The 22,991-nt window shown below is 37.8% G+C and overlaps 1 protein-coding gene across 1 annotated transcript in view; it reads right to left on the bottom strand.

Annotated features, from left to right (window-relative positions):
- Window positions 1-22,991, bottom strand: part of RAD50 (RAD50 double strand break repair protein) — a 95,390-nt gene that overhangs the window by 47,645 nt on the left and 24,754 nt on the right. The window contains exons 6-13 of the mRNA XM_007087770.3: window positions 14,193-14,321; window positions 13,573-13,738; window positions 11,262-11,455; window positions 9,544-9,750; window positions 8,453-8,635; window positions 7,079-7,236; window positions 3,784-3,959; window positions 2,819-3,056 (exon numbers count right to left, since the gene is read on the bottom strand). Coding sequence (XP_007087832.1) covers window positions 2,819-3,056; window positions 3,784-3,959; window positions 7,079-7,236; window positions 8,453-8,635; window positions 9,544-9,750; window positions 11,262-11,455; window positions 13,573-13,738; window positions 14,193-14,321 — 1,451 coding nt within the window. The remainder of the gene's footprint in view (window positions 1-2,818; window positions 3,057-3,783; window positions 3,960-7,078; window positions 7,237-8,452; window positions 8,636-9,543; window positions 9,751-11,261; window positions 11,456-13,572; window positions 13,739-14,192; window positions 14,322-22,991) is intronic.

Below are 22,991 nucleotides of genomic sequence, written 5' to 3'. Positions count from 1 at the left end.
TTGAACACTGAGCCCAGTAGAGACTTGAGATGGCAGATGTTGCAGCCAACATCTGACTGCAACTGCATGAAAAACCCTAAGTGAGGAACTACCCACCTAAGCCCAGTCATGCCACAGAAAATCCTAATAAATGGTTGTTGTGAGGCACTAAGTTTTGAGGAGGCTGTCACGGAACAGTAAATAACTGAACAGATACTACAGCTCTCATTCATTCAGCAAATAGTTACTAGTATTACAACACAGAAGGAATTAAGGAAGTAAAGCAATGAATAAAGTATGTACCCTACTCTGAGAAGGGGAGCTCTGATGGCAAGGGTCCTAAAATATAATACAATGTTGATTTCTGCTACTTATATCAATATGACACAGAACTAAGCTCACATTTCCTCTAAGTGCACTTTCTACCAACTTGACATTTTATCTTTTACTTAATCTTTTTCCTTTCAAGACACTGCCTTATTCCTTTCCCTCCTTTTCATTCTCAAACTACTGCTTTTGTCTCCTTATCACATTCCCTCTATAGCCTCCAATAATCTAGTTTTCACCCTGAAGACTATATTAGTTATCTATTGTTACATAACAAAACATTCCAAAACTCAGCAGCCCAAAACAACAGCACTTATTTTGAGATCAGAAACAGCCATCCAGGTACTTTTGGCTCAGGATGTCTCACTGAAGTGGCAGTCAAGCTGCTGGCCAGGGCTACAGTCATCTCAAGGCTTGACTGCTGGAGAATCAATTTCCAAGTGGTACTCACTCGTGTGGTTGTTTGAAGGCCTCAGGTCCTTGTCAAGTGGGGCCCTCCACAGGGCTGCTCATATGGCAGGTGGCTTCACCCATTTCCAAAAGAAAAGGCGAGCAGGCAGCTAGTAGTGTCTTATATAACTGAATCCTGGAAGGGACACACTACCACTTCTGTCATATTTTATTGGTTACACAGACCAATCCTAGAACGTGGGAGAAGACTATACGAGAGCATGAATACCAGCAGGTAGGGATCACTGGGGATCATCTTGGAGGATGGCTACCACAAAGCCTATCTGCTTAGACTTTTCTGACTTTTTCTCTTGAAATTTCTCTTTGGTTTTCCAGGACAACATACCCTCCTGGCTTTTCTGCTTCAAGAGTAGTTCTCACTCTTTTTTTTTTTTTTAAATAATTTTAAGTTTATTTATTTATTTTGAGAGAGAGAGTGGGCAAGTGGGGAAGAATCAGAAAGAGGGAGAGAGAGAGAATCCCAAGCAGGATCCGCACCACCAGCACAGAGCCCGATGCAGGGCTTGAACTCACTAACTGTGAGATCATGACCTGAGCCGAAGTTGGATACTTAACCAAGCCATCCAGGTGCCCCACATTTTTTTTTTTTTTTTTTTTAGTATGTATTTATTTATTTTGAGAGAAAGAGAGAAAGCGTGTGAGTTAGTGGGGGAGAGAGGCAGAAAGAAGGAGAAAGAGAGAATCCCAAGCAGGCTCCAGGATGTCAGCACAGACCCTGACACAGGGCTCAATTCCATGAACTGCGAAACCACGACCTGAGCGAAAACTAAGAGTCAGATTCTTAACTGAGTTGTTCTCACTCTTATCCATTCAATATATTAACATGAGATTAATTTCTTAAAACACATTTTTCATAAATCCCTAAAGATGACTCCCTATGACCTATCAGAGGGAGTTGTAACTAGGTCTGAACATAATGTAGCCCTATCTTCCTAACTTTTGGAAATCAATCTCCCCACATGATTCTTCCAACTCTAGATCACCTTTCTATTGCAGCACAGGTCATGCTCCTCTCCCCTTCACACACACTGTCCTCATTTCTCTCTCCACTTTTCTTCTGTTAATAGAGTTGAACCAACTTCCCTATGCTTTATATTCCCCTCCCATCTCGTTCTCAAAATCTTATTCTCATTCTATAGTCCACTGGCTTCTCTCTTAACTAATGTATTGGTCTGAACCAATTAAGTACTTTATTAAGCGCTGCTTTCTAAATATTCAATTCTGAGAGCTTGTCTACTTAGAGCATCAGTTCCTTAGAGACTATGTCATATTGGTCTCTGTGACCAGCTGCATGCTCTATATTGTGGGAGACAACAAGATATCATCACAGACTTTCTGACTTGATCTGATTTATAAAGAGACCATCATTTGAATTTCTTGAATAAGTGAGGGAAAATAAACAATACAAATCACTATGATTCATTCTTTTTGAAAGTGGGAAAGACATAAAAATATAGTTTAAAATTTCTTTTGGGGGAGCTTTCTAAGACTTTAATTCTTTTGCTAGGTTTAGAAAGCACCATACTAGCAAACAATTCAAAATCTGTCAAAATTTCCGTTCCTAAGCCAAGTCTCAGGAATTAAATAAACATACACACAAAACAAAAAAAAGTTAAGATTATATCTACCCTGTGAGTAGTTTAAGAAGTTTGCTCACCTTTAAACAAAATAGTTATTTTTTCTTATCACATAAATAACATGAAAGGGGACATACTGGCTGAGAATCCTGACTTGACTTTTTACTCATTCAACACATTACTCAACACCTAAAATATGGCCAGGGACTGGATGGGTACCTTTTTTTTTTAATGTTTGTTTATTTTTGAGACAGAGAGAGAGAGACAGAGAGAATCCCAAGCAGGCTCTGCACTGTCAACATAGAGCCCAATGCAAGGCTCAAACTCGTGAAATGTGAAATCATGACCTGAGCTGAAATCAACAGTCAAGTGCTTAATTGACTAAGCCAACCAGACACCCCTGGATGAGTAACTTTTACGGTGCTACTGTTACATGTACAGTAATGGTAAACCCATATTCTCACCTCATGGGGACAAGTCCCAGCATTTCATCACGCCGTTTTTCTTTTTTCTTTAGTTCCGATTCTGTTGACTTGAGTTTATCTGGAGCAAGCCGCAGCTTAGACTGTAAATCACTGATGACTTCCTGTAATTCAGCTTCTGTCTGAAAAACCCTCTGACAGACAGGGCAACATGACTGGTTTTCATCCGTTAGCTGAGTAATGAACTGGGAGTAAACTGCCGTGGCTCCAGCCAGCATGGCTATTTTAAGAAAATAAATATTATTACCAGTGAGAGGAATATAAAATATAGTTTTGTCATGATGGTTATAATCCTTTCCCATATGTATATGATTATTCTTCCTTTATAAACACATTATAGACATAAAAATTCTCTGATATTTACATAATCTTTGGAAGGACACAATACATTCAGATTTGTATTAATTACTTTCTGGTAACACACAAAAACTGTAACAAAATTTTAGAGCATATTATGTGCCAGAAACTGTTCTAAGAGGTTTATACTAATAATCTCATTTACTCTTCCCTCAAACCCTAAATTGTAGGTAATTATGTCCTCAGATGATAAGTCTGAAGTAAAAGAAAGATTTGATAATTTGCCCAAAGTCACACAGCCATCAAGTTGTAGAATCAGGACTAAAGCCATTTGGCTCCAGAACCACGTTTTTAAATCTCTCATCCTTAACAGTTACCTGTGAGTGAAAATTCATAAGCGTCAAAGTACCTCAATATTATAAAGAAGGTAACTTAGGGCACCTGGGTGGTTCAATCAGTTGAGTGTCTGACTTCAGCTCGAGTCATGATCTCATGGTTCATAAGTTTGAGCTTCACAACAGGTTCTTTGTGGTCAGTGCAGAGCCTGCTTTGGATCCTCTGTCATTCCCTCTCCCTGTCTCTCCCAATAATATTTTTTTCTCTCAAAAATAAACATACATATAAAAAAGTAAAAAAAGAAGGTAACTTACCTCGTTGTTTTGAGGATTTTTCAATTTCTTCCTTAAGTCTGTCTAAATCACTTTCAAAATCCTGGCTACCACAAACATCAAACAGCTTGTCTTCATAACTGGACAACTGCTCTTCTTTCCTTTTTAGTTCATTATTTAAATGATTTTTATTTTGCTCAGCTGAAGCTAGTTCTTTGCTAAAATAAGAACAAATATAGATTACAATTTTAAAACATGAGAAATCAGTTTGAAAAGTTTGAGTAGGTAGGTAGGACCCTTTCACAATATCACTTCCCTTCTCTCCTATAAGAACTTCTCCTTCATCCCTTCATTGTTGCTGTCATCTACTTAGGTCTCATCATCCATTCCCTCTCATTCATGGAAGATTTTGCTCACTAGTACAATTTATCTCCATTCCTCCTTTTTTTTTAAATGTTTATTTTTGAGAGAGAAAGAGAGACAGAGTGTGAGCAGGGGAAGGGCAGAGAAATAGGGAGACACAGAATCCAAAGTAGGCTCCAGGCCCCAAGCTGTCAGCACAGAGCCCAACACGGGCTATGAGATCATGACCTAGGCCTAAGTTGGACGCTTAACCAACTGAGCCACCCAGGCACCCCTCCATTCCAACTCTTAAATATCATCCTAGCCAACCTCCATACTGACAAAGATCAGGGTTTTTCACTTTGCAGGTTATGATGCACTAGGCAAGGCATGTAATCAATATAATGCATTATATTCAACCTATCTTAAAAAACAAAACAGAATAAAATATATTGGAGCAGAATGAGCATAGTTAGGACATGTACTATTTTGAGAAATTTGTTTCAGATGAGTGTATATGAATGCATGTGTGCTATATCTTGATACTTCCCATTTTGAGACACAGTAAAAATCTGGAAAAATAAAAGTAACTAATACAGATGATGCTTTGATCATCCTAGTCACTAAGCAATGCTCATCAACACCACTATCTTAGCACCAAACATTGTTGGCCACTTCCTTGAAAGTCTATTTTCTCAAGGCATCAAGAACAAGAACCACTCCTGTTTGGCTCTCACCCCGGCTCCCCTAATTCTAGTTTCCTTTACTTGCTCTTCTTCATTGCTTACCAACAGTAAAAGCTGCTGTTTCTGAGGCATCAGACCATAACCTTTTCTCTTCTCTTTGCATAAACCCCTTTAAAGTGATATTGCCTATACTAATGACTTCAATTATTACTTACAAAGCAACAATTTCCAATCTCTTGAACTTCAAACTCCAGTATCTCCCTAAGAGATATTTCCACAACAAGCACAAATTAAACATGGTCAAAGCCAAATCCACTATCTTCCTCAAAAATCTGTAAGGAATTTTTGACTCTTATCCAACCACCACTCAAAGTGACATTAGAAAAAAGTGATCACTTTTTCTTTATTGTGGTAAAAAACACACATTAAAAACTACCATCTTAACCTTTTAAGTGCACAGTACAGTGTTAACTATACACACATTATTGTGCAACCTATCTCTAAAACTTTTACATCTTGTAAAACTGAAACTGTGTAACCACTGAACAACAATTCCTCTTTCCCTCTTCCCCCATTTCCTGGCAACACCATTATACTTTCTGTTTTTAAGAGTTTGACTATTTGGGTAGGTCTTTTAAGTGGAATCATATAGTATTCGTTCTTTTGAAACTAAATTATTTCACTAAACATAATATCCTTCAAGGTTCATCCAAGTTGATGGGTGAACCTTTTTTTTTTTTTTTTAAGTAAGTTTTGCACTCAACATGGGGCTTGAATTCACAACTTAGAGATCAAGAGTCACTCGCTTGACCAAATGAGTCAGCCAGGAGCCCAGGATTTCCTTCTTTTTCAAAGCTGAGTTAATATTGTTATACACAAACATATACCGAGTCTTTATCCATTCATCTGGCTACTGAGAATAATTCTATAATAAACATGGATTTTCAAAAATCTCTTCAAGATGTTTTCAATTCTTTTGAATATATACTCAGAAGTGCAACTGCTGGATCTGGTAATTCTGTTTTGAAAGACACGCATTTTCTATATCACCTGTATCATTTCACATTCTCACTAACAATGCACAAAGGTTCCAATTTCTCAGCATCCTCACCAACACTTGTTATTTTCTGTTTTTTTTTGTTTGTTTGTTTTTTTGTTTTTTTTGGTAGTGGTCATCCTAACTGGTATGATGTGTTATCTCATTGTGGCCTTGAGCTGCATTTCCCTGATGATTAGTGATACTGAACATTTTTTCATATGCTCACTGGCCATTTGAATATTGCCTCTGGAGAAATGTCTATTCAAGTCCTTTGCCCATTTTTTAAAAAAAATTTTTAAATGCTTATTTGTTTTTTGAGAGAGAGTGAAAATGAGAGCAGGGGAGGTGCAGAGAGAGAGGGAGACATAGAATCTGAAGCAGGCTCCAGCTCTGAGCCGTCAGCATGGAGCTCAATGTGGAGCTTGAACTCACGAACTGCAATATCATCACTTGAGCTGAAGTCGGACACTTAACCAACTAAGCCACCCAGGTGCCCATGCTCATTTTTAAATCCAATTATCTGTTTTTGTGTTGTTGAATTATAGGAGTTCTTTACATATTCTAGATAATAAACCTTTACTAGATATATAGTTTGTAAATATTTTCTCCCATTCGGTCGGTTGACTTTTCCCACTATTGTTTTCTTTGTTGTGTAGAAGTTTTTAACTTTGATGTAGTCCCATCTGTCTACTTAAAAAAAAAAAAAACCACTTTATTTATTGATTTTGATAGAGAGAGAAAGGGCGGGCATGAGCTTCGGAGGGGCAGAGAGAGGCAGAGAGAGAATCCCAAGCAGGCTCTGCACTGTTAGCAGGGATCTGATGTGAGGCTCGATCTCATGAATCGGGAGATCAAGACCTGAGCTGAGATCAAGAATAGGACGCTTAACTGACTGAGCCACGCAGGCCCCCATTTGTCTATTTTTGGTTTGTTTCCCTGTGCTTTTGGATCAGGTTCAAGAAAATATTTGTCAATTTCAATATAATGAAGCTTTCCCCCTATATTTTCTTCTAGGGGTTTTATAGTTTCAGGTGTCATTTTTAAAAAGGAGAATTTTAATCCTCTCACTAAGTTCTGCAAACTTTCAAGGAACAAAAGGCCCAAATCAATGTCACCATTTTACTTGATTCATAAAATACAGTAGAACCAAAGTCAATTAACACAAGACATACCATTTTATGACAATAAATGACAAGACATTAAAACAGTGAAAAATAAAAGCATGAAATAAGAGATCTGTATTACATTTCTACAAGTTGCAAATACTTACTTCAATTTGGCAAGTCTGTCCCTGGTCTGATTAATTTCTTTTGACTTACTATGAAGCCAGTCTTCAAGCTGCTTTTTGTTGGGAAAATACCCTAACAATGAAGTTAATTCATCACTGTGGCGAGATTTTATCTTTCTGATTTGTTCATCTTTGTCAGACTATAGAAAAAAAAATTTTTTTTTATGAAATCCAAGAACTCCACATTACATGAAGAACACAAATTTTAACTTAAAACTCCAAGCTCAAGAGTCACATGCTCTACCAACTGAGCTAGCTAGGTGCCCCTAAGAAAACAAATAAATTCTAGACTGATTAAAGTTCTAGGCTTAAAAAACAAACTGCTAAAAATGAAAGAATACAAAATTTAAAAAAAAAAAATTTTTTTTAATGTTTTATTTACTTTTGAGAGAGAGAGACAGAGAGAGAGAGAGAGAGAGAGAGAAAGAGCAAGCAGGGTAGGGATAGAGAGAGGGAGACAGAATCCAAACACAGACTTCAGGCTCTGAGCTGTCAGCACAGAGCCTGAGGGGGGCTCGAACCCACTAACTGTGAGATCATGACCTGAGCCAAAGTCAGACGCTTAACCAACTGAGATACCCAGGCGCCCCTAGAATACAAAATTTCTTAAAGTCTTACAGTGGGGATTGCCTTCTGTGCATAAGAGAAAAAAGTAACAAGTCTGAAAACATGAAAATTAAACTTGTGTATGAGGGGCACCTGGGTGGCTTAGTCAGTTAAGTGTCTGACTTCGGATCAGGTCATGATATCACCGTTCAGAGTTCAAGCCCCATATCGGGCTCTGTGCTGACAGCTCAGAGCCTAGAGGCCTGTTTCAGATTCTGTGTCTCTCCCTCTCTCTGCCCCTCCCCTGGTCATGGTATCTCTCTCTCTCTCTCTCAAAAATAAATAAACGTTAAAAAAAAGAAAACTTCTGTATGAGATATGATAAAAATTAATAGCAATGTGCATGTGTATATATTCTTCTATATTAATTTTTTTAATTACAAAAAAGTTTTTAAACTCCAAAGTGTATAGAGTATTTTTTTTTTTTAAATGCTTATTTATTTTTGAGACAATGCAAGAAACAGAGTGCAAGCAGTGGAGGGACAGGAAGAGGGAGACACAGAATCTGAAGCGGGCTCCAGGCTCTGAGCTGTCAGCCCAGAGCCCGACACAGGGTTCGAACTCAAGAACCATGAGATCGTGACCTGAGCCGAAGTCAGACGCTTAACCGACTTGAGCCACTCAGGTGCCCTGATTTTACAGAGTATTAAGCTCACTTAACTCCTAAAATATAATGCCAGTATGAACTAAATATTCCATAGTTATTTCAAATACCAGAAAGTATAATCAGAACAAAAAGCAAGGTCATACTTTGTCTTTGGTCAGCATCTCCATCTGGGTACGTGTTGTCGTATGATGGTTTATCTGTTCCATCTCTTGGTCCAATTTACGCAGGGTCCTGTCTAGGTCTGCTTTCTCACTTTGAAGGCTTATTACTTCTGTTTTTAGAGCTTCTACATTGCTGTTTTTCTCAGCCTTGCTTAGCTCACGTTCCTTATCAAAAATTCAAACACACAAATTTATATATTCATGTTAAAACAATGACAAAATGATTGTTTGCTTTTATCCAACAAGAGAAAAAGCTTAAGAAACAAGATTTTTAAGGAAAATCTTATAAAGCTGCCTTACTATAATGGTAGAGAATTAGTAAATGAACCTGGAAGGTCAAAGAGGAAAAAAACTGAGTATTTACTGTAAAACTGAGAAAAATACATCTAAGTATATAGTTTAGTGATTCTTCTGACGGGTGATTCCCCATCACAAGGCAATATTGTGACAAACTGCTAAATTGACAGAAATGTTTGCAAATAGCAATGTTTACTTAAATTATCAAGATGGAATCTGAGAGGGAGAATTGCCAAACTTTACAATGCCTACTTTGGTGGCAGAGGTGTGAAGCAAGGGGACAGATTACAAATGAAGAAGAAAATCTGGAAATTCATAAAAAAGAAGAGATGAGCTAAGAAAATTTTTACCATATAAAAAGTGATAACATGGCAATAATCATAGAAAATCTACAGTGTGTGGAACCTAGAGGGAAAATACTTTTAACTTAGGTAAGTGGTTATTAACCAAAGTACTCATAAGAATCACCTGGCTTTGAGTGGACCTTCCATTCTCCACCCTAGAGATTTTGATTAGGAATGGTCTAAGCATAAGTGTTTTTAAAAAGATTCCTAGGTGATTCTAATTTTCAATCCACCCAGTGCCAGAATCAAAGAGTTGGTGTAATTATAATACTCATATTTTTTAATTTTATATGAGATTCCTAAACAAGGTGGACATTTTTATTGAAATGCCAGTATCTTAGGATTAGCAGTAGATAAAATACTTCAGAATGCAAGATTCTAAGTGTCCTACCTACACCTTAAAATTATTGGATTACTCAAATAATGTCTTACAGCTTTTGAGAGCTCCTGGTCCAGTTCAAGAATCCTGTCCGAAGATCCTTCCAACTGCTGTAATTCATACTTCACATTTCTCAGCTCATTCTGCTTCTTACTTAGGATTTCTGATTTTAGCTCAATTATTCTTCCCAGTCCAGTTTTCTTATCCCTTATCTCATCAATCTGTTTTTGTTTCATAGTCTCTTTTTCTGCAAAGTCATTCTAAATACACATGAGGAAAACGAGCATTAATAATTTTTTCACTGAACTTATTAATAAGTTTCTTGAACGCAAAATTAATAGATGCACACTAAAGAAAATTTAAAAAGTACAAAAAAATGTAATGACCATCATCTTGAGATAATCATTATTAGTTATGAGCAAACTTTTTTTATGATTACCTTTAAAAAGAACTTTTGGAAGATAAATACTGTATGACCTCACTTATGTTTTTGTCTAAAAACAAACTCAAGAAACAAAAACCAAACTCAGAAAAAGAGATCAGATTTGGGGCCACCAGAGGTAGAGGGTGGGAAGAGGGAGAATTAGAGAAAGGTGGTCAAAAGGTACAGATTTCCAGTTATATGTAAATACTAGGGATGTAAGGTATACCATGATGACCACAGCTAACACTGCCATATGGTATAAAGCAAAGTTGTTAAGGGAGGAGATCCTAGCAGTTCTCATCACAAAGAAAATTTTTTTTCCCTTTCTTTTCTTTTACCTATATAATAAAATGGTTATTAGCTGAGCCTACTGCGGTAACCATTTCACAATATATGTAAATCAAGCCATATGCCTTAAACTTATACAATGATATATGTTCATTATTTCTCAAAATAATGAGGGGAAAAAAGAAAAAAAATTTACTTAAAATCAAAATAGGGGCATCTGGGTGGCTCAGTTGGTTAAGCATCTAACTTCGGTGCAGGTCATAATCTCATGGTTCCTGAGCTCAAACCCCACACTGGGCTCTGTGCTGGCATAGGGTCTGCTTAGGATTCTGTCTTCCTCTCTCTCTGCCCCTCCCCTGCTCATAGTCACTCACAAAAGAAACTTTAAAAAATAAATAAAACTTAAAATATAAGTCTGTATCTTCTTCATATTTTTATCCTTATGAACTTCAGAAAAGTTGCTTCCATAAAGGTGTTTTCTATCTCCTACAGATTTTATTCTAACACTAATTAAAATATACGACAAAACAGGGGCACTTGGGTGGCTCAGTCGGTTAAGTGTCCAACTTTGGCTCAGGTCATGATCTTGCGGTTCATGAGTTCGAGCTCCACATCAGGCTCTGTACTGACAGCTGGAAGCCTGGAGCCAGCTTCCGAGTCTGTGTCTCCTTTCCTCTCTGCCCCTTCCCTGCTCACACTCTCTCTCTCTCAAAAATAAATAAACATTAAAAAAAAAAAAAAAAAAAAGACAAAATGAGGTCCATCCAAAAATTAACACAATCTTTAAAAGCTATTTCTTTCTTTTCTTTTAAGTTTATTTATTTATTTTGAGAGAGAGAAAGTACACAGGCAAGGTAGGGGCAGAAAGAGGAGAATCCCAAGCAGTCTCTGGTGACAGCATGGAGCAGGACAGAAATGGGGCTCAATCACACAAATTGTGAGATTATGAACTGAGCCGAAACCAAAGGTCAGACACTCAATGGAGTGAGCTACTTAGGTGCCCCTAAAACATTTTAATTAGAGAATCTCATACAAACAAAAGAATATAACAATATTTACCATCATTTGGTTGGCAATTTCTGTTTCCTTCTCTTGTCTCTCTCTCACAAGTTTGTGAAAATTTTTAATATGTCTTTCACTGAATGGTCCACGCTCAAAGCCATCCAATTCTAGCTGTGTTGCTAAAGACTGAATTAATGAATCTCTAGCTCGGATATGTTCTTGATGGCGATCTGCTTGTAGCTGTAGACGACCTTTAAAAAACACAACCATAGTAATTCTTTCATCAACTGATTTTTAAAAATTAAAATAAGTGTATATTCATATTGCAGTTATAAAAAAAAAAAGCAGCAGAATGTCTTATATCCTTTGCTCAGTTCCCTCCATTGGTAACCATGGTAATGTGACATAATAAAAGAAACACATATTTAGGGACACCTGGGAGGTTCAGTTGGTTAAGTCTCTGATTTCAGCTCAAGTCATGATCTCACGGTTTGTGGGTTCAAGCCCTATACTGGGCACTACGCTGACAGCTCAGAGCCTGGAGCCTGCTTCAGATTGTGTGTTTCCCTCTCTTTCCCTCTGTACTTTCCCTGCTTGTGGTCTCTCTCTCTCAAAAGTAAATAAACATTTTTAAGAATTTATATATATATAAAAAAAGAAATACATATTTGGTCTTTGTCCCTGGTTCCTGGCACAAAGCATGTAAAATTTTTAGAATTTCTGAGTGATACAGGTGAAAGAAGCATCTTTTGTTATTCATTTCAAATCCTATTCAGCCGTATCTCAGTTTATTCTAATGAGGTGAATTTTAGAGGAGCTGGTTGTCAAAGGAACCTACTATGTAATTAGAGAGTAGGAACTTTCAGTACCCCCATCCCCAACTCTGGAGAGCAGCTTAAGATGGAGTTGAATCACCAATGACTAAAATGATTTATTCAACCTTGTCTACGTAATGGAATTTCCATAAAAACCCTAAATGACAGCATTCAGAGAGCTTTCAGGTTGGCGAACATATCAAGGTGCCTGTTCATGTGTGAGTGCTGCACAGAGAGGGCATGTAAGCTGAAGGCCCCTTCCCCAGACCCTGCCCTATGCATCTCTTCCATTTGATTGTTCCTGAGTGGTATCCTTTAGAATGAACTGGTAATACTGTTTCCCTAAGTTCTATGAATCATTATAGCAAATTATTAGACCTCAGAAAGGGGTTGTGGGGACCCCTAATTTATAGTCAACTGATCAGAATTATATGTGACAGGCAACTTGGGACTTGCAACTGGAATCTGAGTTAGGGAGGCAGTCTTTTGGGACTTCTTGGGGAATGCCCTAACTCTAACTAGTGTGAGAATGTAATCTTATCCACTGAGAAGTGGGAGAATTGCTTGATGTGGAAAAACCCATACAACTGGTGTCAGAACTGTTGTCAGTAGAAAACCAATGTTTTCTTTAGTAATATTTTGCAATACTACAGTACAATTTCACAGTCAGGATAATGACACTGATACAATCCATCAGATTTATTCACATTTCCCCAGTGTTTTGTCTATTTGTATGTATTAAGTTCTATATAATTAACTGCATAAGTTCATATATCCATCAAGACAGTGAACATAATGAACAGCTCCAATACCACGATAGTACCTCTTGTGCTTTTATAACCATAACCATACTAACCTTCCTCCTGTCCCTTCTCCTACTTAGTAACCCTGGCAACCACTAATCTGTCCTCTACTTGTAAAATTTTGACGTTTTGGGGCACCTGGGTGGCTCAGTAGGTTACATGACTGACTCCTGATTCCAGCTCAGGTCATGATCTCCCAGTCATGGGATCAAGTCCTGCACTGGGCTCCACACTGAGGGTACAGCCTGTTTCGGATTCTCTCTCCCTCTCTCTCTCTGCCCCTACCCTGCTCACACGTTCTCTCTCTCTCTCTCTCTCTCTCTCTCTCTCTCTCAAAATAAATAAACTTAAAAAAATAATAATAGGGGTGCTTAGGTGGCTCAGCCGGTTAAGTGTCCAGCTCTTGATCTCAGCTCAGGTCATGATCTCATGATTCGTGGGATCAAGCTCCACGTTGGACTCTGTGCTGACAGTGTGGAGCCTGCTTGAGATTCTCCCTTCTCCCTCTCTCTGCCCCTCCCCTACTTGCTCTGTCTCTCAAAATAAATTAAAAAATTGAAAAAATAATAAAAATAAAAAATAAAAATTTGACATTTCAAAAATGTTATATAAATGTTATATAGTAACATACTGTATATAATCTTTTGAGATTGGCTTTTTTCACTTAGCATAATTTCCTGGAGATTCATTATTCATGCAGAAAATGTTTAATATAACAGGAAAAGAGACCAAGTTAACATTTTGTCCTACCCTGTTCAACAAGCAGTTCTGATTTTTCCTGATTGAGAAGTCTTGATTCTTTATTTAACTTTTCCAGTTCACGCTGACAGTCTATCAGTCTCCTTTCTTTCTCCCTCACTGTTCTCTGGTGATTGTGATATAAATCATTTAGTTGCTCATCAGTCCCTTGAAAAACCTGTATAGAATCAAAATAAAGAGCTTTAATGAGTAAATATATGAAGTTATCATTCTGAGGTACAAAATATGAACTAAACTTCTTCAATATCCTTTAAAAAAATTTCTTTTAATTTTGGGGGAGGGGAGAGAGTACGCACAAGCCGGGGAGCAGCAGAGAGAGAGAGGGAGACACAGAAACAGAAGCAGGCTCCAGGCTCTGAGGTGTCAGCACAGCGCCCGATGTGGGGCTCGAACTCATGAACCGCAAGATTATGACCTGAGCCAAAGTTGGATGCTTAACAGACTGAGCCACCCAGGCACCTGCTCAATGTCCTTCTTTTTAACATATACATGGAAATAACACAAACAACAAGATTTGTGTTTTTTCCGAGATATGACTGAAACAATGGTTTCAAATGAGGTTCATTAAATAATCTCAAAATTTTGGAGAACAAAATTCTACCACCACAAACCTTTTCCATCTTCTGTTCCAGTTCACTATTATCTTTTTCCATCTGCTTCTTTCGGCTATCCAAGGCTTTAATTTCATTGTCAAGTCTCATTATTTTAGAAAGATTTTGTTCAATTTCTTTTAGACGATTCTGAAAATAAATAAATACATAAATTTCACTAGTTTATAATGCAAATGAATGAAAAGAAGTTAAGATGTCCTGGGCTAATACTTAGTAAAAGTGATCTATCTCATTTAATGCTAGCAAGGCTATAAATTATAGGAGGCACAGAGAAACTGAGAAGCAGAGACATTAAGTAACTTGTCCAACTCCTCACAGCTAGTAACAAAACAAAACAAAACAAAACAAAACAAAACTAATAAACTGCCTTGCCCTCAACATGTCCCAGAGAAGTCACTGGATAGAGTCACATTATGTAAAGTACATTGTAAAAACTTAATCTTTAACAGGCTAACGATTTAATTTATTTAAAAAATAAACAGAATTAGTGAGTGGACTAGAAACTCACAGTGAGTTACCAGTGCATTCTGAATCTGAAGGCCAAACTTACATGGAAAACTATGCTTTGATTCAAAGTCTGGACAGTAAATTTCATATATTAAAAAATAAAAAAAAATTAAAAAAAAAAAAAAAAACTAAAAAAAAAAAAAATAAAATAAATGGGGAAACTTGGAGACAAAAAAAAAAAATATATAAATTCCTCCATAAAGATGACATAAAATATGTATAATCTTTGATTCCTTGATATTCTCTTTTGTTTCAAAAATTAAACCTCAATAGTAATTGCAAAAAAAAAAAAAAAAAAAACAAAGTCTGTTCAAGCACAGAAAACTGTGAACAAGTTAAGTGTGATAAATGATCTCCTTGGCCTGCTTCCAAGGACAGCTGGTTGCCTAATCTCCTAGGAATAGGTGAAACCAGGCTCTGCTGGGGATATTCTTCTAATGTTTGTCTCTACAAATCCAAGGATGACCTATTCCTCTTCTAAGATATTCTTAGAACCTAATTTATTAAACTAACGTAACATTAGAGTGCTGAGATATCAACTTGAAGCTTTCACTGTTGCACCTAAACGCACCCTCAACTTTAATATTAGTCATTTAATAAAATTACAGTAGTATCTTATCTTGTGATTTGTAGATTAATGAGTAGCATGTAACCACCATAAAAACAGGAACTTTGTTCACTAATGTATCCCCCCACACGAAATTGATGTTCTCTATGTTAGCTAAATGGAAGAATGAGTAATTTTACCAATAATTCATAGCTATCACTGAATGAATGACTACTATATTGAAGACATTGTACAAGATGCTGCTATCCATTCACTCTAACTCTTGTGAGAGTACTTGCTAAGTAGGAGACTTGGAGGACTCCATGTGCACGAAGGCACATACTTAATGATGGGAGGTTAAGACTGGAGGCAGGGTGGGATAATAGTTAACACTGTAGGCTCTGGGTGCTGGAAGAAGGAAAAACTCAACCTTACCTTGTACTACATTCAAAAATTAACCTGAAATGGAACATAAATGTAAGAACTCAAACTACAAAACTTCAAGAAGAAAACACTGTAGAAAATCTGTGCAATTTGGGGTCAAAGATTTCCTAAACAGAAAACAAAAAAAAACTGTAAGAAAAAATTTGATAAACTGAACTTCATCAAAATAAAAAACTGCTGTCCTTGGAAAAGCAGTTAATAAAATATTTGCAAAACACATGTATGATAAGGGCTTGCATCCAGAATAAAAAGAACTCTCACAGCCAAGTAAGACAAAAATCCCATTCAAAATAGGCAAAATATCTGAATAGACACTTGTCCAAAGATGCTCAGATGGCAAATAAACATTTAAAAGGACACTTAACATCCATAAACATTAGAAAAATGCAAAATAAAACCATAATGAAAAAAAAAACCACTCAAGATACTAGCATTCATCTACTATAAAGGCTAAAATAAAAAAGACTGACCTATCTAAATTACACTTCAATAAATCCAACTTAAAACAAAAAAATGGGCTTAGGATTCAGAGAGGTTTGGACTCTAACCCTGGTTCCACACCATGGTTGCAATGTGAACACCTGTGCCACAGTTTTCTTGCCTATAAAACCTCACAGGATTACTATGGAGTTCACATAATGCATTTTAAAACACCCTGTTCGGTGACTGGCATATAATATACCCTCAATGAATGGACCATTCATTATCACTTATGAAAAAAATTTTGTGTTCAGAAAATATCTTTTGAGCAGCAACAAAAAGAACAGGATTGATTCTTAAAAGCATTGGATATTAACATCTCAGCTATGGTACTCCACTCAGAAACTTCTCGGCTTCTATTACAGCCTCTTGGTGGCATTATCTGGGTTTGGATCTATTGTGACAACTCTAGGAAGCTTCATTCCTTAAATCCAGCCAGTCCACCAGATCCTGGATATCCCTTCTTTGAAATCTGTAGTTCTTTTGTTTTTATTTTATTATTTTTTAATGTGAACAGGGGAAGAACAGAGAGAGAGGGAGACACAGAATCTGAAGCAGGCTCCAGGCTCTGAGCTGTGAGCACAGAACCGCGAGATCATGACCTGAGCTGAAGTTGGCTGCTTAACTGACTGAGCCACCCAGGTGCCCCAAGAAATCTGTGTTTTTAAATTTTAATTCCAGGGTAGTTTACAGTGTTGTGACATCTGTGCTTTTGTTCAGTCCTTAGAGTGCAAAATCCCTCCTCTATCCCCAGAGCATACCACCTAGTAAAAGAAGCTAAGACAAAGATAAAGACAAAAAATATAGCAGAGTATTTAAAGTTTAGGTGTTAGTGTGAAATGAGACAAAAGAACAAGGCAGTTGGGTCATCAGGTATACTAGAACCATGAACTTCTAGGGAGAAGAATAAACAAGCAGGCCAGAAGGTGTTTTTGAACTTGAAAACAAATTTGTCTAGCAATTTCCATAAAAGGCAAGAAAGGAAAGTAGGCCTAAGTGGGCCAAGGTCAGGATAAAATGTGGTGGGATGAGAATACAATAGTTTATAAGAGAATTCCTAAAGTCAGAGGATACCTATAAAAATGAAAAAGCATGAATGCAGGACTGAAACGAAGCTGTCTTCTGGATGGCTCCTAGGAAGGTGATCTGACCCAAAATTTATATTTAATTCCATGAAGGGAAGAAACCCTGGATGTCAGAACAAAAACAAAAAACAAAAAACAAAACACAAAACACACACAACAACAACAAAACAGCCCCAACTATGGAAATCAACCACTTAAATAATTATTTACTAAATCACCTACTATGTGCCAGGCACTGGACTAGGCTATGAGGATACAGAAAATAAAATTAAACCCATGGAAAACTAGTCAAAGTTAAACACAAATTGGGGCGCCTGGGTGGCGCAGTCGGTTAAGCGTCCGACTTCAGCCAGGTCACGATCTCGCGGTCTGTGAGTTCGAGCCCCGCGTCAGGCTGTGGGCTGATGGCTCGGAGCCTGGAGCCTGTTTCCGATTCTGTGTCTCCCTCTCTCTCTGCCCCTCCCCCGTTCATGCTCTGTCTCTCTCTGTCCCAAAAATAAATAAAAAACGTTGAAAAAAAAAATTAAAAAAAAAGTTAAACACAAATAAAGAAACAATACAGAGGCACCTGGGTAGCTCAGTCAGTTAAACGCCCAACTTCCCTCAGGTCATGATCTCAGTTCATGGGTTTGAGCTCTATGGGGACTCTGCTGACAGCTCGGAGCCTGGAACTTGCTTCAGATTCTGTGCCTCCCTCTCTCTGCCCCCCACCCACTCATGCTCTGTCTCTCTCTCAAAAACAAACACCTCACGATTTGCTACAGCCTTAGTCACAATCCTGCACCACTCAATAAACACCAGGTATTGCTTCTTCGCCACCTTGCCATTCTTTCCTATACGAATGCTCCATTTCAACCATATGGATTTCCTGATAGTGTTCAAAAACACCTTGCGTTTTACTGTCCCTACACCTCTAATTACTTAACCATTTATAGTCAATAAATTAACCCCCCAATTCAGTCCTACATAATCCTCTCTGGCCACCTCAGACAGAAATTCTCTTTCTTATTCCTCAGAGCTCTTACAGTTCTTGTCTTTTTCTGCCTTATGTGTGCTTGTCACCTTTCTAACTAGGCTGCTCCTGAGGAAGACAAAATGTGTTCCAGTATCTTGGGAATTACCACACAGTACCTATACACAATAATCCTAACTCTTAAAACATATCCTACTTTATCATTTTTTCTGTTAAATTCTAAACCCATTCATTCTTCATAATCTGACTGTAATTTTCTCATTCATTTTACCCTGGTTTACTTAACCCAGGCTCTCCCTTACAATGATTCTGTTTTGATAAGTTGTAGGTGTAAATATAGACATATAACAATGTGAATGTAAATACATTTATATTGTATACATGCAAAAAAAAAAAAAGCTGATCATAGGCTTTAACTAGAAGGTCAGGAATGAGTGGGAAGACTACCTCTTATCAACTCATATTTTTCTGTAAGTTTTTTTTTTTATCATGAGCACATTAATTACTTTAAAAAGAAAAAATAAAATTACAAACATACATAAAATGGCTTCTACTCGGTCAATCTGATTTTTCCCCATTCTTTAAGATCCAGTTCAGCCATACCTCTTCCCTTGAAGGCTTTTTAACACATTTCTATTCAAGACCATCCCTTTTTTAAAAACAGCTTTATTGAGATACAATTCACATGCCATACGATTCACCTGTATTCACCATACAATTCAACATTTTTTTAGTATATTCATACAGTTGTGCAACCATTACTGTAATCTGATCTTAGGATATTTCAACTTCCAAAAAAAAGCTTTGTACCAATTTGCAGTCACCGTTCATTCCTCTCGACTGCCTAACCTGGCAATCATTAATCTTTCTGTCTCTATAGATTTGCCTATTTTGGACATTTCAAATAAACAGAAGCATATAATATGAGGTCTTTTGTAATTGGCTTTCACTTAGTGTGTTTGCGACGTTCTTACCTGTTGTAGCATGTATCAGAACTTCATTTCTTTCTACAGATGGATAATATTCCAACATAAGGATATGCCACATTTTATTGAGCAGTTAACGGACAATGAAGTTGTTTCCATCTTTAGGCTATTATAAATAATACTGTTATGAACATCCCTATGCAAGTTTTTGTGTAGATGTATGTTTTAAAATCTCTTGGGTGTAAGACACTTAGGAGTAAAACTGCTGGATCATATGTTAACTCTATGTTTAACATATCAAGGAACTGCTGAACTGTTTTCCAATGTGGCTACACCATTTTACACTCCCACCAGCATATATGAGGGTTCCAATTTCTCCATATCCTCATCAATACTATTATATGTCTTTTTAATTTATAGCCATTCTAGGGGGATGTGAAGTGGTCTCACTGTGGTTTTGATTTGTATTTTCCTAATCAGTAATGATGTTAAACATCTTTTCATGTGTTTTTGGACAAATATATATCTTCTTTAGAGAAATATCTATTTAGATCCTTGGCACATTTTCTAATTGTGGGGTTTTTTTTTTGTTACTTAGTTATAACAGTTCATTATATGTTCCAGAAAAAAAGTCCCTTTTCAGATATATGACTGGCAAATATTTTCTCCCATTTTGTGGGCTCCTTTTGCTTTCTTGATGATGTAGTTTGAAAAACAAGTATCTTATTTTGAGGAAGTCCAATTTCTCTTTTAAGTTAAAAAAATTTTTTTTTAAGTTTACTTTGTGAGAAAGAAAAAGAGCACAGTGTGGGGGGGGGGCGGTGGCCAGAGAGAAGGAGAGACAGAGTCCTAAGCAGACTTTGCGCCATCAGTATAGAGCCCAATGGCGAGGCTCAAACTCACATACTGTAAGATCATGACCTGGGCCAAGATCAAGAGTTGGATGCTTAACTAACTGCACCACCCAGGCACCCCAAGGAAGTCCAATTTATCTATTTTTTCTTTCCTCACTGTGCTACAGCCACCACCTTTTAGCTCCTAAAGAACCTATATTTTCAAATGTACCATTTACATAACTCTTCAAATTACTCATTTGTGATCCTACCTATCTTCTAAAATAGTTTCCTTGTTTTTCTAAGTAGATTTTAAGTTCTTTAAAAGCAGAGTCCAAGTTTTTGGCTTCATTATCCCCCAAAATACCTGGCACAGTGCTACACACAAAACAATATTCACTAAATAATGCATTAATGTTAGTGGGCACCAGGACAGAATAAAACCAAAGTTTTTCTAATTTATAATTCAAAGATCTATACCAGGAGTTTGGAAGATGGTGATGGAGTACAAAGTACAAAGACACAGTTTGGGAGAGTGACAGACTGTGACCCCCAGGGTGGGGAGGGAGCTGCAACTGCAGAGAAGGGGGATAGAGAGACTAACACACAGGTAAGCACAAGCAGAAAATAAATCCCCATAGCAATAGGCTTGAAAAGCTAGAAGGCTTGAATTTCCTGAGTTCTTACAACCAGCAGGGCTTAAAGCCTGGAGTTTTTTTTTTTTTTTTAATTTTTATTTATTTTTTTAAATTACATCCAAGTTAGTTAGCATATAGTACAAAAATGTTTCAGGAGTAGATTCCTTAATGCCCCTTACTCTTTAGCCCATCCCCTTCCATACCCCTCCAGTAACCTTCTGTTTATTCTCCATATTTAAAAGTCTCTTATGTTTTTGTCCCCCTCCCTGTTTTTTATTATTTTTGCCTTCCTTCCCTTATGTTCATCTATTTTCTTTCTTAAGGTCCTCATATGAGTGAAGTCAAATGATATTTGTCTTTTTCTGACTGACTAGTTTCGCTTAGTAATACCCTCTAGTTCCATCCATGTAGTTGCAAATGACAAGATTTCATTCTTTTTGATTGCTGAGTAATGCTCCATTGTATGTGTGTATATACACACACACACATACACACACACACACACACACACATCTTTATCCATTCATCTGCTGATGGACATTTGGGCTCTTTCCATACTTTGGCTCTTGTTGATAAAGCCTGGAGTTTTAAAAGTCAGAGTGTTTGGCTCCGATAGAGCTCAGAGGGTACTGGGGCTGCTTGGGAGAAAATGCAGGGCAAACAGCTCGCTGAAATACAGTATGGAAACAGCGATCTGAGGAGCACCTGGGGCAAAGAATGGGGTTAGTTGCTCATCTTGGAGCATGTCTTAGAGAGGCAGTGTTCATGCAGAGACCCCTCCGGGAACCAGCCCAGCCATGACACTGCTACCTAACTTGCTTACACCAAGCCCCACCCCTCCACACCCCGGTGAAACTGCCGCTCCCAGTCACGCTCCCAGTCACGCTGGCCTCAGTCCTAGTGCAATGGGCCCCCTCCCCAAGAAGACCGGCCCAAACCCCTGCTAACAGCACATCTCCTGACCTGGAAGTTTTTCAGAGCCTCAGTCCCAATAGTGGTGGGGACAGGTCTCATTTCACAAGGAGAACAGAGTACACCTAATTAAAACACATCACATTCAGGCCAGGGACCGAACACTGCCCACATACAGGCAAAGAGACTGGCCCAAAGGATAAAGCAGCCAGGACACAACAGCAAAGCACATGAAGTACACACTAGAGACACTCCTAGAAGCACTAGGCCCTGGGGAACAGATGACACTAAACTGCAGAGCACTAAAGGACCTCTTCTTCATAGAGCCATTACCCTCAATAACAAAAAATATAGGTGACTTTCCTAACACACAGAAACAGGCACAGAGACTTACACAAAATGAGAAGACAGATGAATTTGTCCCAAATGTAAGAACAGAACAAGGCCATGACTAGAGATCCAAGTGAAACAGATACAAGTAACGTGCCTCTTGGAGAATTTAAAGCAATGATCATAAGGACATTCACTGGACGTGAGAAATGAGTGGAGGACATCAGTGAGACCATTAACACAGAGATAATGAGTAAAGTAAGAGAGAGAAAGGGCTCAATAAACAAAATGAGAAACATTTGATGTAATGAACAGCAGGCTGGAAGAAGCAAAGACATAGTGACCCAGAAGACAGATTAATGGAAAGTTACCAAGCTGAACAAAACAGTGAAAAAAGAATTATGCAAAATGGGAAAACTTAGGGAACTCAATGACTCCATCAAACATACTAACATTCTTATTATAGGAGTCCTAGAAGGAGAAAAGAGAGAAAACGGGGCAGAGAATTTATTTGAAAAAATAATAGCTCGAAACTTCCCGAATCTGGAAAAGGAAACAGATATCAAGATCCAGGAGGTGCTGAGAACCCCCAACAAAATCAAAAATAGCAGATTCATACCATGATACATTATAACTAAAAAGGCAAAAAAATTCTTAAAAAGTAAAAAGGCAAAATATACTGATAAATAAAAAAAATATTAAAAGCAGCAAGATGAGGGATGCCTGGGTGGCTCAGTCGGTTAAGTGTCCGACTTCAGCTCAGGACATGATCTTGCAGTCTATGGGTTCGAGCCCTGTGTCAGACTCTGTGCTGACAGCTCAGAGCCTGGAACCTACTTCAGATTCTGTGTCTACCTCTCTCGGTCCCTCCCACACTCACGCCTCTGTCTCTCTCTTTCTCTCAAAAGTAAATACACATAAAAAAAAAAAAAAAGCAGCAAGATGAGGGGCGACTGCATGGCTCAGTTGGTTAAGCATCCAACTCTTGCTTTCAGCTCAGGTCATGAACTCTAGGGTTTGAGCTCTGCTTTGGGCTCTGTGCTGATGGCATGGAGCTTGCTTGCGATTCTTTCTCTCCCTCTCTCTCTGCCCCTTCCCTGCTCATGCTCTCTCTCTCTCAAAAT

Source organism: Panthera tigris, chromosome A1, assembly GCF_018350195.1.
Source record: "Panthera tigris isolate Pti1 chromosome A1, P.tigris_Pti1_mat1.1, whole genome shotgun sequence".
In the NCBI taxonomy this organism is placed as follows: domain Eukaryota; kingdom Metazoa; phylum Chordata; class Mammalia; order Carnivora; family Felidae; genus Panthera; species Panthera tigris.
The sequence above is the reverse complement of the archived record's forward strand: the minus strand, read 5'-3'. Positions and strand labels throughout refer to the sequence as shown.